This window comes from Thermomyces lanuginosus (genome assembly GCF_041956635.1).
Source record: "Thermomyces lanuginosus strain ATCC 200065 unplaced genomic scaffold VTN49scaffold_27, whole genome shotgun sequence".
Lineage (NCBI taxonomy): Eukaryota > Fungi > Ascomycota > Eurotiomycetes > Eurotiales > Trichocomaceae > Thermomyces > Thermomyces lanuginosus.
In genome coordinates, this window is record NW_027192361.1 from 1056397 (window position 1) to 1070151 (window position 13755).

Consider the following 13755-nt stretch of genomic DNA (forward strand, 5'->3'; position numbering starts at 1 on the left):
GGGGAGGAACTGAAGGCGGAGTGGAGAAACCAAGCTCGGCCCGCCTCCGCCGACAAAAAAAAAATATCTAGAAAAATGTTGCAAGTCGCAATCACATTCACGATTGCGATCGTGCAAATTTAAATAAAAAATGGGACCAAAACGAGGACATCTTACGACAGCTCTTCCGCGACAATTACGCGAAGAGCTCGGATTACCCGATCGATATGCCGGGAAACGACGGCGGCAGCAACAAAAGCAGAGCCTTTCGCGCAAAGAGCGGCGAAAACAAGAACGAGATCTAAGGAAAAAGAAGCAGAAACAGCGCCAATTTCAGCGGGCACCGAGCAGTGACGAAGAAGATGTTTCGGATGACGAACTCGAAGGATTTGATGGAGATGAGGAGGAGGAGGAGATTCCCGAGGACGCAGCGACATCTTCCGACGAGTCCGACGAGCAGGACGAACCGAAGGAGAAAAAATCCTCCAGCAAATCGCGCAAAATTCCAAAGCATGTTCAAGAACAACTCGCGCAAGATGACGCCGAAATTGCTATGCTAGAAAAGAAACTTGGGATCAAGGGCCGGAAGAAACTTCCCAAGATCTTCGAGGAGGAAGGGCTTGCGGAGCTTTTGGGCGATTTAGGAGCGGATTCGGAAGAAGAGGAGACGAGGAAGCGGAAAAGGGAGGACAATGAGTGGCTGCAGAGAAAGAGGCGGAAGGCGCAGGGTACTGCATCCGAGGACGAGGAAAGCGAGGAAGATGATATGTTCGAAGATGAGGATGAATTGGACGATTTGGACGGCATTGAGGAGGATGAGGGAGATGAAGATTTGGAGGATGATGAGATTATAGAGGGTGACGAGGACGATGAGGATGGGGTCGACGATGAAGACGAAGAGGACGGGGAAGAGGATGAGGACGAGGATGAGGACTTCTCCGGCTTCGACGATGAGGACGATGAAGAGGACGACGAAGAAGACAGCAGAAAAGAACAGCCAAAGAAAAGAGAAAACCCCTACGTCGCCCCCGTCAGCTCATCAAACCGACCCAAATACGTCCCCCCATCTCTCCGCGCCCCAGACCCCGACTCCGAGGAACAAGTCCGTCTGCGCCGACAGGCACAAGGCGCACTGAACAAGCTCTCGGAATCGAACCTCATCTCGATTCTGGGTGAGGTCGAGAAGCTCTATCGCGAGTACCCTCGCCAGAACGTCACATCGACACTCGCGACGCTTCTTCTGAACCTCGTCATGGATCGCGTCTCGTTGCAGGATACCTTTGTCATCCTGCACGCGGGCTTCATCGCGGCGATCTACAAGGTCATTGGAATGGATTTTGGCGCGGAGATTGTCCAGCGACTCGTCGAGAGCTTCGATAAGATCGCTGCCGATGAGCAGGCGAAAGAGGGGAAGCAGAACCTCAATCTGATGTCGTTGCTCTCGCAACTATACAACTTTCACGTTGTGGGGAGTAATTTGGTCTTTGACTACATTCGGTTGTTCTTGCAGGAGATTAACGAGACCAATACGGAGCTGCTACTGAAAATCATTCGCAGTACGTATTTCTGGATGAAACATTTTTTTTTTTTCTAATTCCTATGCTAACGTTCTGTAGACTCTGGCCCTCAACTCCGTCAGGACGACCCATCTGCTCTCAAAGACATCGTGCTCCTGATCCAACCTGCCGTCGCTCGCGTTGGCGACGCCGCGCTGTCCGTGCGAACAAAATTTATGATCGAAACCATCACGGACCTGAAGAACAACCGCCTCAAGACGGGCATCGCCGCATCTGGCCTAGCGGCAGAACATATCGCCAGGATGCGCAAGATCCTGGGGTCACTCAACAGTCGGTCAACTCTCCGAGCTACGGAACCGCTACGTGTCTCGCGCGAGGATATTCGCAATGCGGACAAGCGGGGCAAATGGTGGCTTGTCGGGGCGAGCTGGCGCGAAGACCCGCTAGAAGCGGCGCGCCAGGAACTTGCCAACGCTCATTCAGAAGCACCATCAAAGACCGATGATATCGCCGTACCCGATGCCGAAGACGGAGGCATCGACCTGCGCGCACTGGCCCGCTCGCACCGCATGAACACCGACGTGCGGCGCGCCATCTTCATCGCCATCATGTCCGCAAGCGACTACCGGGACGCGCACGTGCGCCTGACAAAACTCCGGCTACGTAAAGCCCAAGAGTACGAAATCCCGCGCGTTCTTGTCCACTGCGTGATGACGGAGGATCTGTCCAACCCCTACTACACCCTAATCGCCCGCCGCCTCTGCGCGGAGACGGGCCGACGTATGAAAATGGCATTCCAATTCACCCTCTGGGATGTCTTCAAACGCATGGGCGAAACACCTCTCGACGCGGACGAAGAAAACCCCCACCCAGATGATGGCGAGGACGGGGAAAGCATCACAAACCAAGCCATCATCAACGCTGCCAAATTCTACGGCGCGCTGGTCGCGGATCACACACTAGGGCTCAATATCCTCAAGATCCTCAACTTTGCATATCTGCAGAAAAAGACGAGCATCTTTGTCGAAGTCCTCCTCATCACAGTCTTCCTTGAAGTGGAAAAGTTGGCGAAGAAGCGGAAAGATAAGAAAAAGCCCCCGCCACCGCCATCGAGGCCGTTTCCGGATGATATTATTGTGAGCAGTACCAAGCTCGATGAGGTGGAGAGCAGTCGTGATACGTCGACGAGTGCAGGTGCGTCGGATGGTCCGGCAAAGATCTTTGTTCAGTTGAACTCCACTGCGCCGCAGATTGTCAAGGGGCTGGTGTATTTCATTCGGAAGGTCGTTGCGAAGACGGATTTGGTATCGGGGAAGGAGAAAAGTATTGTGAAAAAGGGATGTGCGACTGCGATTGAGGCGTTGGGTGAATAAATATACCCTCTATCTTGATGATGTGTATTATGATTTTGCATTAGAGGATAGATATGGCGGAAATGTGTGACTTATATGATATCCCATTCGACTACTACCTGCCACGTTCCGTTAAGCGTACGCCCTAGGTCCAGCTCCCATGACAGTCCGCGGTAAACAGCGATAGTATCGCCGGGCAGCACCGCTGTGTTGCTCCTCTGCGCGGATTTCGGGGGGCCAACGATGAAAAGATTCTTCCACTCTTCTGTCTCATTACGGTGGATGATACGTGCCCGTGCTAGGACCACCGCCGCTGAGGCCATTGTTTCATGCCGACAAGATTCCACTCGCGCCCTAAAGAGGTACTTGTCCGCTGCTGCTGCTGCTGCTGCTGCTGCTGCTACCTGTTCCTCTCGTTTCGCGGCCATGTCCAGGATCCATGTGCGGGTCTGAGCTGCTATGCCTCCGGGGACGTAACTCGGCGCAGCGGCGCGGAGACGGCCTCGTCGCTGGGCTGCAGACGGAGGCGAGAAAGCAGCAGTTGGGGAAGTCTGATTACGGTCGGGACTGTCCTGAGATGGGGAAGGTGAACGAGGAAGGACAAAGTTTGGTTTACGCCAATTCTGCGACGATGGTGGTCCTGGTGTAGCAGAGTCGACAGTGTAGTTTGCAGAAAGTACGAAGCGTGGAGGATTGCGGAATGGAGTTCTTGATGAGCTGTCCGGGGTTTGTGAATTGGTTCTTACGAATTGCCGACGAGAAGAAGCCGGTGCAGGCGTCGTGGGCTGACGCCGTGCCGGAGTGACAACGAGCTGGGAGCCTGCCGCTGCAGGTTCCGGAGAGGATGTCCTGTCGGCGCGCTCCGCCCAGATGTCAGGTTCTAGGCTGATCCGTCGCCTCTTGCTACGGTCCGTCTCGGGAGGAGAGAACTCATCAAACTCCGAATCGAAACTGCATCGTTCCAAGTCGACGTGTTCGTGTTCGTCGTTCAGATTCTCCTGCGATTGACTCTCGACATCCTCAATTAAGCCCCGGTGTCGCGGTCTTGATTTGTTCTGAGGGCCGGGTGAAGACTCCTCATCGCTAGTCTCAACCTTGTCGATAGGTTTCTTATCCTGCGGAAGAACAAAGCGAGGAGTGGACGCAAATTGAGTTCCCGGAGGCGGAGGAGTCAGAGCGTTCAGATTGAACCGCGGACCGCGCCGTGAACGCGTCGAACCTGGAGTGTCATCATGCTCACCCAGGTCATGAGTTAGGCGAAATCGCTACACCTGTCAGCAGAGAGGACTACCTCGGACTACATCGGAGCACTAACCGGAGGCATACTGCAGGGCTCAGCCCGCCATGATGCTGGCAGTGGTCAAGGAAACTGTACGCGAGACGCGTCTACCGCCCAAGTATCTAATCGTGATTCTGCCGGTTTTATTCTCACCGCCTAATAACGTCCTCAATTTCTGGAATCAACTTGTCCAGCGAGTCAATGGCCTTCACATCTGCCGGGACATCGCCAACATGGTCGTCTCGGTTGAGGAGGATGCTATTCCAACCAGAAGCTAACGCGCCACGATAGTCTTTCTCCACGTCGTCACCCACATGTATCTTTGTCCAGCTCGCAGATTCGGGCACCTCCACCAGCTTGGCGGCCTGCTGCGCCGTGACATCGAAAATCAAACGATGCGGCTTCTCCTCGCCAGCCTCGTAGCTCGTGATCACCAGGTCCACATCGTGATCCCCCTGCTGCTCCGCAGCCGCGACCGATTGAACATCCAGTTCCTCAAATCCTGGAAGCAGCATACTTGACCGCTCCTGGTCCGCGCGAACATTCCCAACCGTCACGCCCAATGCCTTCAGCACACCTGGTACCCGGTCGTCCGAATTAGAGATAACCCCAGTCACCACGCGCTGGAACGGGCCATCCTGTTTATACCGTCGCAAGGCACTGAAGAACCCCCTAACGTCATCATATAATGCATACCCTTCACTGCCTGCAAACAGATCCAGCAGCGCTTCAATCAATCCCTCGGGCAGCGGCACGGCATCGTGCTCCCCATCATGGAGGATCTCTGTGAAGCACCGTGCGACGACATTGCTCCACCATTGACGCGGCCCGCCGTACTCTCCGCGTAGAACTTTGGCGCGGCCATAATTTGGGTAAGCTTGGCTTTCTGCTTTGAAGGCATTTTTGAACGCTACTTGGATTCGGTCTGGTGTGACGAGAGAGGGCGGCAGACCAAATGAATGCGCGACGGAGGCGTAGAGCTCAGGAACGGGACGACTGGGCCGAAATAGCGTTGAGTACGCGTCGAATGTCAGCAGCAAGATGCGGGAAGCCATTGTCAGGAAATCAGCTTTCAAAGCAATTCTTATGATATCGAGCTCTGCAAACAAAAGGTGACCTGACGTTGACGCTCAACATGTGGCATGTGGTTGGGCGAGTTATACCTAGGTACTTCCGAAAAAGGAGTAAAATACTCGTAATATCACAAATACCTTATAGAGGCTAGCTCACCCGCCAGTTGACCCGTAGCTCCCGCTCCACCCGCATCTGCATTCCCATAGCATCAACCCTGCAGCTCCTCAGCCCTTTACGTTACTGGGCATTTTTGAACGAAGATTCAAACGGCAGCATGGACCCCGATAGCGCACCCGCACCACCCTCAGACCCCAAACCCTCACCCATCAACTATATCCTCTCCTTCATCCTCGTCGGACTCGCATGGGGCTTCACCACGCCCTTCATCCGGCGCGCCGCCGTTGACTTCAACAAGCGCCAAGAAGCAGCCACAGCAGGGAAACCAGCACCAATAACCCTACAAGCACGCATCCGGCGTCTAATCACGACGGTCGTGAATCTGTTGCGGACCCCGGCATATTTGATTCCATTGGTGTTGAATTTGACCGGGAGTGTGTGGTTCTTCCTTCTGGTTGGGAAGCATGGTAACTTCTACTTAATTCTCCATGTTGTCAGCTTGGGGTGGTTGCTGATAGTGGTGGTGGTGTACAGAGCTCTCGTTAACGGTCCCGATAACGAATTCAATGGCATTTCTGTTTACGGTGCTGGGGGAGTGGTATGTTGAAGGGAAGATGATTTCGGCGAGGACGTGGTTGGGGATGGCTTTTGTGTTGGCAGGGATAGCGACGTGTGTCATGACAAAGGGGGGAGAGTGAATTTCTGGTAGATTTTAAATCATGCTGCTGGCGGCATGGAAATATGTATTGTTCTGATTTGATTGAATTGCAATATATGCTGAGTCTGCAATGACTTTCAAGCAGAACAACGGTTCGATTAACGCATCACTTCGATCTCGATGTTCAGTGTATAGCAATTCTTCATTCCGTACAATCCTCCCAAAAACATCAAATACAAAAAAGGGGTAATTATACACAGATCAACGCATACGGCATCAATCGAAGCAGGTTTGTATCATAACCCGTCTTAGCACAAACATCATAAGGAATCATTCTGAGCATTATTCGGTGGGGAATCATCAACACCATCGAAATTTAAAATTAAACACCGCGGAACTAATTTTTTTTATTAGTGATGCGCTCTCACAAGCCGCGGGTTCAGGACAAACTTACCATACGAACAACCAAGAACCACATCGCTCCGAAGAATTTGAACAATGACAACGCCGCAACGCTCCACAGAACCACGGACATGTAAATATTCGCGCGCCGACTCTGCTGGAGCTCGCGATCACCGCCTCCAAAGTTGTCCAGACCGGCCGTAGCAAGGACGGTGGCACCCAGCGCAAAGTTGCAAAACACCCAGACCAGAACGACCGCACTGCGGAAGCCCTTGTAGTAGTCTTCCTGCTTCTCGGCCTCGGAGACCACGCGTTGCTCCTTGGGCGGCTTCTCGGCGAATTTGGCGAGTTCCGCCTCGTACTGCGCGTTGAGATCGCCGTCGTCTTGCGGAATCTCGACGTCCACTTTTCCACCGGGCTTGATATTCGCCGAGGGCAGCTTGTCGGGCTTGTCGTCGCCTTTTGTTCCCCAGGTGACATCGTGCGTGTTGCAAAACGCGTAGATGTTGAGCACATTTATGTATGTCGGCGTCAGGAGGATATATTGAATGAACTGCAGGAATTGTCAGTATGTAAAAGATCATGTGGGGAACTGGGCTACATACGCAGGTGAACATGTGCCAGGGGTCCAAGAAGATAAGAGAAGCGATGAACCACATCACGTAGGTCGAGCCCAGCGACACGATCAAGGTGAAGAATTGTCGGTTGCTGAACAGATCGCCAAACGTGAAACTATTTTCCTGCACCTCAGCTTGGATCGACTTGACCGTCACGAATATCGCCGCAAAGATGAGATATATCATGACAATCACCCAGAAGTACACCATGGTCATGTAAAACTTGTTCGATCCCTGCGGTCGATTGCCCAACGCTAAGACGAAACATGTCACCAGAGTCGCGAGATAGATCCATTCGAAGATGACGCCCAGAACAACTCCAACAGTACCCAACAAGTTGTGCGCACCGAGATATTCCGTGAGAATGTGGAAGACCAGGAAGAAGTTACCGATGGCGAACCAGGCAAACAGCATGCTGACAAACTGATAGAAGAATTCAATGAGAAGCATCGTCTTCCGCATGAAGCTGTGGTCACTGCGGCCAATCTGGTAGAAATGGGTCACAGCATAGACAGCGGCGAAGAAACTTCCATTCAACCAGCGGCGCCGCTGGAGAATGAACTCGGCCATGCGGTCAGGCACATCCGTCTCGCCGCTGGACGACTTGACGTACGACAGAATCCATCGGCAGTTGCGCTTCGTGACAATCTCGAAACACAGGATACGGTCCTCGGCCAGATACATGTTGGCAGTGAAAATACCGGCGTTGGCACCATGCATCTTTTCTCCAGCAAAGTACTTTTCCAGAGGGCCTTGGCCGTTCTTGTCGTTCAGAAGCGCGACATAGCGGTATGCCGAAAAGGCACCCGGCAGCACTGAGATGAAGCCAAACGCCGATTCCAGCGGCTTGTCCAGGATGTTGCTCATTTTGTACTCGAAATTTTGCGTCGCGACCAGCGGATTGATGAGTTTCTTGCCATGGTCAAGCATGACTTTGATCTCACCGCAGGCGCCACCGCACATGGGCTCCAAATCAAACGCCCGCCACAGCTGGTAGATCGAATCCCTTCCCGGACGAGTCCCTGCATCGATTAAGACGCAAATATTGGGCTCCAATACGCGGCCAAAGGCTTGGAAAAACCATCGGTGCGAGTTGATCTTCTTTTGATTCTTCTCCTTGAGACAGAAGATCATCTGCACAGGGACACCAGAACGTGGTTTGATGGAGACTTGCTGTCCCTTGAGCTCCAGGCCGACCTGCGTAGTGTACTCGTAGATGTGAGCTGTCACATCCTTACCGTTCACTTGCTGCTTCGCAATTCCGTCTTGGTACACGCCCAAACCAGCCAACACGGCCCGGGTACGCGGGTTAATCTTGGCGCGCCCGTCGCTGATGACGCAGACGACGATCTTCTTCCACGCCTCCTTGCCCCACGTCTTGCTGTTTGTTCGCGAGCACATGTACTCGATGTTTTTGAACACGCCAATCATGGTCCGGGCGAAGAGAAACTCGTCTTCATTGTACATAGTCACTGCAATAAAGAGCTCAGTATGCCGAGGCTTTGCAAAAAGTTTCTGACGCAGGGTGAAGCGCTCGTTGTAGAAATCCGCCGGATCACATGTCGCCGCGGAATACCGCATGTGCGTGAATTCATCGCGGCCCGGCGGCTCTACGTGCGGCACCTGGTTCAGTAGCTTGGGCGGAATCGGGCAGTCTAGGACCAAGTTTCCGTCAAACAGCGGGACCTCCTTTACGGTCTTCCACCGGCGGATAGGCGGGGGACTCGGGTCGGGGGCGGGCGTCGGATTGTCATGGTATTCTTGCTGCGGCTGAGAATAGCCGGTATCACTGTAAGGAGTCGGCGCATAGGGAGACTCCGGTTGCAGGATCGGGATCCGGTCATCATACGGGTTCGAGTTGGTTCGGTGTGGATAGTTGCCCAAATCGTAGTCTTCCTGGGGCGTTGTGGACGGCTCGTAGGGTTGAGTGTAGTACGCATTATGGTGATCTTCTGGCCGCAAACTATACTCTTGCGGGCGGTAGTGCTGCTCGTATCGCTCACTGTGACCAAAAGAGTTCTGGATGCCTTCGACCGAGTACTGTACACTAGATTAGATTCGCCTGATGCTATCTTTTCTGCCGGTTCTCCACACACCGTTGGTTGCGCCGCCAGCTGATCACTGGACGGCATTTGCAAGTAGGTGTTTTGCTCATTTGAATACTGTGGATGAAGACTGCTCCCCAAGGGCTGCGCCGGTGACGGGGTTCGATTGTCGATCTGATGGGGCCGCAGTACGGGCGGCGACGTAGGGTTGTCGTCGTCCGGGTACGGCTCTATAGTCACGATTAGCACTGAACGTCTGGCGCGATGCAGAAAACGTAACAGAAAACAAAAGGATGGTGTCCCGGTTTGGGAGAGAGTCACCCAGCCAGCCTTAAACCGCGAGTACAAAGTATGAGGGAAGCGATTGCGCTTTGCACTCACCGAGCCGATTATAAGACATGATGCCGTGCAGTCAGTCCGTGGTCGCAGTCTCTCGAACGTCGAATCTCTGCGTCGAGCAAGACTTGTGCCCAAGCAGGTGGGTGCAACGTATCCTCACCACCCGCTGGTTTCACCCCTGCCTAATTTCGAGGGTGAGGAGGATAGGTGAGACCAATATGCCTGATAGCAATCCCAGGGGTCCGCGACACAGCTGGGTGATTTGCGGACAGAGATTCGCCTGCAAGTCTCCAAATTCTCTGGAGATCATGGAAAAATAAAAGCAGAGAGATCTTGTTTACAGGCGGGCGCCACGAGCTCCGTTCCGCAGGCCATCCACAGCCGCCCTGAGGGTGGAGCTGCGGCTCCACTTGTCTGGGCCAAGCCCTAATTTCATGCCGAATTGGGTTAGGGCATAAACTCAGCAGAGTACTTTGGAGCTATTCTTATCCCCAACACCACCAGCTGCAATGCAGAGGCGCATTATGAAGGAGCAAGGAGTAACATGAGGAATTCAGCCCAGACACACTAACAACAAGACGCAACAATTTAGTTGGTAAATTTTCGCGAAAAACTCTAGTAATAATGCTGCCTGGAGATCTTCCCTCCCTCCACAGTTTTTTGTCTTATCAAACTGGGGGAAAATTCGCCGTGGCTCGGTCGAATCAGATTCTCGTATTTGCCGGGGCTCAGCCATGGTCCGCCTTCACTTGCCCTGCTGCGTGCCTGGGATTGGCCAGACAACCGCGGCTTCAGATCACATGACTTCATGACGTAATTCAGTCACGTGATTATGGCGCAGAAATTGTGGCGGTGCATTCGGCCAAACGCCCACCAGCCGTTGAGGCTATGAACCTTTCCGACGATCTTCGGATGCATGGCTCCAGTTGGAAGCGGGACGGAATCTTGAAGAAATTCTCCTGCAAGTCGCCGGAACCCGGAAGCGCACGATCCTGCATCTAGTCATGTCATGCTGGCTATGCCCCGCCAGGACTTGCCACTCGTCGCGGGGTTCCACCATCCTCGACTGTGGTTTCCTCGGAGCGAGCCGAGCGGCAGAAAGTTAAGGTTGGCCGGTGTTTTCACCTGACACACTCGGTGGACAGCGTTACCACATTAAATGGCGTGAGAAGAAATTTTCATCATCAGACCTACTAGTTTGCTTGGCCTGGGCATAGTCTCTGTAGAATATGCTGATCTTTCCTGGAGAGGTCATGCCTCCGAACTTCAATTGTCACCTCTCTCTCGATGTTATTACGAAGGTATGGGAACTGAAAAAGAATGATAGAACGAAGGAACTAGGGGAAATCAAAGATGAATCCATGGGCTAGATTGAATTGACAACACCAATGCAGTCCCAGCGGCCTTCAGGCCGAATCTCTATCGACATGAGAATTCAGGACTCCATATATAGGTACCTTACCGACTGGAGTTGGAACCGGTTTGAGTGGTGGACACTAACCGAGAGAAACGAGCCAGCCTCGTGGAATCGTCAAGAGGACAAGTACTGACATTCATCGAATATTATAATACATATAATTAAGTTATAATGCATAATAATAATGATATATAAATAATAACAATACAGAAACGAATGCTCACCAGCTGTCGCTGAAATGAAAGATCAAGTACTTGTTGCGCTCCTCCTGGTCATGCATAACACCATCCGAAGAGGACAAAAACAGAATGATCAACCATTGAGCGATACACCCCAGACGACGCTGCTCAGGCGATTCATCTGGGCTGCGGCGCCTGGAAGTTCGACATCAGCCTTGGCATGAATTTTCCAAGGGCACCATGGGATCTGAGCTCCCTCGTCGCGATCGTAACATTGGAAGAGGTGCGATTACCAATGGCGATATATGAGCCACAGGGATTGAAGTCAAAGGAGTGCGGATACTCGCCATTAAGAGAGCTGTCTTCGCGAAGGAACGTGGCATGCTCCGGATAGTCGTCACCTCTGTAGCCGCTATCATCGTTCTCTTTTGGCGTGCAGTATTCGAAGATTGCATCGGAAGCGGCTGAAGACCCACAAATGTTCACATACAGGTTCCGGCTCACGACTGCTTTGACCTGGGAGGGACAAAGCAACTTGTTTGCCTGAAGAATTGTCCTTGCTTTTCCAGCCTTATATCGATCCAGTCACTGAGATCAGGTTGTAGGGAAGGACAGGGAAGGACAGCAATCAGCCTTTTGCCTCGTGCTGTTGAAAGACACCGTGTGTGATTTGATGCTGACCTGAGTACCGCTGGTCAAATAGAGCGTTGCTTGATCTATCCCGGATGCCATGAAGGCCGCGCGTGAAATACCGCGCATATGATCAAAGTCCTTTCTAACTTCGCGGGCCAAACACTCATTCTCGTTCAAGTGACCGTCGTCTTTGATGGTGTAAACGTAAACTATATCGGTTCCTTGGTTTAGTACAAAGAGGGGCAGTTTTCTGATGAGATCCAGGTACACCGCATTTGGCTTTGAGTTGGTTCCAAAGTTCAATGTCTGAAAGGGCTCACTCCACTCCTTCAGAGGCAGAGCAAATGTCTGGACGCTGGCGGCCCGACTGTTCCACGAATTAGGAACCTGGTAATTGATAACAGTTTTCTCACGGGAGTCCTTGAGCTACTTACGCGGCGATCGCCATGAACTTCCTGCCGTTGTTATCATACAAGGTTGCATGGAGGGCGCCGGGCTTTGTCATGGCAACCGCGGTTTTCTCCAAGGTGCCATCTGATCTGATGGAATAGGAAGTCAAATGGCCAGGCGTGTTGCTGTTGGGATCACCGTAATCCAAACAGTACAAGGTTTTGCTCTCGCGGTCGATTGCGAGCCAACTGGGCTTCTCGCCGCGCGAGTGGAGGCTACCTTTGACTTCAAGAGTCCGTGAAACGGGATCGAACTGCAAAGTGTACGCGGCTCCGAGTAATGGGAAGCATAGATGGTGAAATTGGAAGACGCATCATCACTGTCGAAGACGCCTTCATCTCCCGAGGTCGGATTTGACGGAGGATCGCCGTCTCCCCGAGCCAAAGAAGAGTTACCGTCACTGCGGACGGGGCCCTTGTCTCCCGAAGTTGGATATAGCGGCAAGTCACTGGCTCCCCGAGACGGAGAAGGTTCACCACTGTCGACCGAAGTTGGATATGGAGGTGAATCGCTGGCTCCTCGAGTCAAAGAAAGCTCACCACTTCTGACTGAAGTTGGATATAGCTGCGAGTCACTGACCCCCCAAGTCAGAGATCGCTCGCCATTTCCGACCGAAGTTGGAAATGTCGGATATAGCTGCGAATCACTGGCTGCACGAGACAGAGAACGCGCACCACCTCCGACCGAAGTTGGAAATGTTGGATATAGATGTGAATCACTGATTCCGCGAGCCGGAGAAAGCTCACGACTACCAGTTGCGCCATTGTCTCCCGAAATTGGATATAGCGGACGATCCGCGTTTCTCTCAGCTGGAGGAGACTTACCATCACTGCTGACGGTGCTCACGTCTCCCAAGGTCGGATATAGCGGACAATCACCTTGGACGGGGCCTCTGTCTCTTGGAAGTGCGAGGGCTAGGGACGGCAGGAAAAGAAAAGATAAAAGGGCTCTCATTTTCTCAGTTCCTGTTTCTTTCTGGATTGTACGTCTGACTTTTAGCAATTGAGAGAACACTGATCTCCCGAGGTTGGTATGTCGATACAGGTACTTATAAGGCCACATGCCATTGTTTACTCTAGCCATCCTGGTTCCTATCGGTTCATCTCCTGCTATTCTACTTCAGTACTAGCAATTTCATGCCTATCACTTGTGAGACACGTGTGAAATGCATTCGAGGCACTGTTGATGAAAATTTATGTGTTCAATGCTCGATTCGTTGGAAGAATATGCCCTGAATAGCATCAAATGGTTCATGCAGTATGTAATATCTCATGGAAATACGTAGTCAGCCATCCTCAGTCATCAGCTGCCGTAGTTCTATTTAGTACCAACAACAGAGGTTCGGATACCTATTGGATTAATTGCAATTTATTAACTATAGCTTTGGCATGTTGACATTCAGGGATTATAATGCTTAACCGAGACCCTTTCGGATCTATCCTTGTCATCTACGAATTCCTGACCCATTTCGCTGTCTTTGGCGCATCTTCAGCTCCCGGTAGTGAAGGCAAAGACGGGAGTAACAGTATTGGGTGCAGTGTCAGTGAATCATGTAAGCTTTACCTATTGGCTGCGATGAGATGACGATAGAGATCGTGCTACATGAAACAGAATTGCTTGACTTTGAAGGCAGGTGGCATACCTATATAGTCTCCGATGGATGCATTACCGCATAGGAAAAGCCGGCGACCTTCAAT

At 52.2% G+C, this 13755-nt stretch overlaps 6 protein-coding genes across 6 annotated transcripts; 2 read left to right on the forward strand and 4 right to left on the reverse strand.

Annotated features, from left to right (window-relative positions):
• Positions 1–130: 130 nt before the first annotated feature.
• VTN49DRAFT_2626 (uncharacterized protein) lies at positions 131–2869 on the forward strand (the record flags this gene model as incomplete). Its single annotated transcript, XM_069410372.1, has 2 exons — positions 131–1535; positions 1596–2869. 2 exons carry the CDS (start codon positions 131–133, stop codon positions 2867–2869), a joined length of 2679 nt encoding a protein of 892 aa, XP_069269184.1.
• Positions 2870–2940: 71 nt separating this feature from the next.
• On the reverse strand, positions 2941–4172 carry VTN49DRAFT_2627 (uncharacterized protein; the record flags this gene model as incomplete). The annotated part of the gene is made up of 2 exons (XM_069410373.1): positions 2941–4113; positions 4164–4172. 2 exons carry the CDS (start codon positions 4170–4172, stop codon positions 2941–2943), a joined length of 1182 nt encoding a protein of 393 aa, XP_069269185.1.
• A 104-nt stretch (positions 4173–4276) lies between these two features.
• Positions 4277–5182, reverse strand: VTN49DRAFT_2628 (uncharacterized protein; the record flags this gene model as incomplete). Its single annotated transcript, XM_069410374.1, has 1 exon — positions 4277–5182. The coding sequence occupies one exon, from the start codon at positions 5180–5182 to the stop codon at positions 4277–4279; it is 906 nt and encodes a 301-aa protein (XP_069269186.1).
• Positions 5183–5475: 293 nt separating this feature from the next.
• Positions 5476–6016, forward strand: VTN49DRAFT_2629 (uncharacterized protein; the record flags this gene model as incomplete). The annotated part of the gene is made up of 2 exons (XM_069410375.1): positions 5476–5785; positions 5853–6016. The coding sequence occupies 2 exons, from the start codon at positions 5476–5478 to the stop codon at positions 6014–6016; spliced, it is 474 nt and encodes a 157-aa protein (XP_069269187.1).
• A 342-nt stretch (positions 6017–6358) lies between these two features.
• VTN49DRAFT_2630 (chitin synthase I) lies at positions 6359–9440 on the reverse strand (the record flags this gene model as incomplete). The annotated part of the gene is made up of 5 exons (XM_069410377.1): positions 6359–6373; positions 6431–6931; positions 6984–9035; positions 9092–9270; positions 9422–9440. The coding sequence occupies 5 exons, from the start codon at positions 9438–9440 to the stop codon at positions 6359–6361; spliced, it is 2766 nt and encodes a 921-aa protein (XP_069269188.1).
• A 1712-nt stretch (positions 9441–11152) lies between these two features.
• On the reverse strand, positions 11153–13012 carry VTN49DRAFT_2631 (uncharacterized protein; the record flags this gene model as incomplete). Its single annotated transcript, XM_069410378.1, has 4 exons — positions 11153–11491; positions 11657–11975; positions 12043–12277; positions 12325–13012. The coding sequence occupies 4 exons, from the start codon at positions 13010–13012 to the stop codon at positions 11153–11155; spliced, it is 1581 nt and encodes a 526-aa protein (XP_069269189.1).
• Positions 13013–13755: the final 743 nt, after the last annotated feature.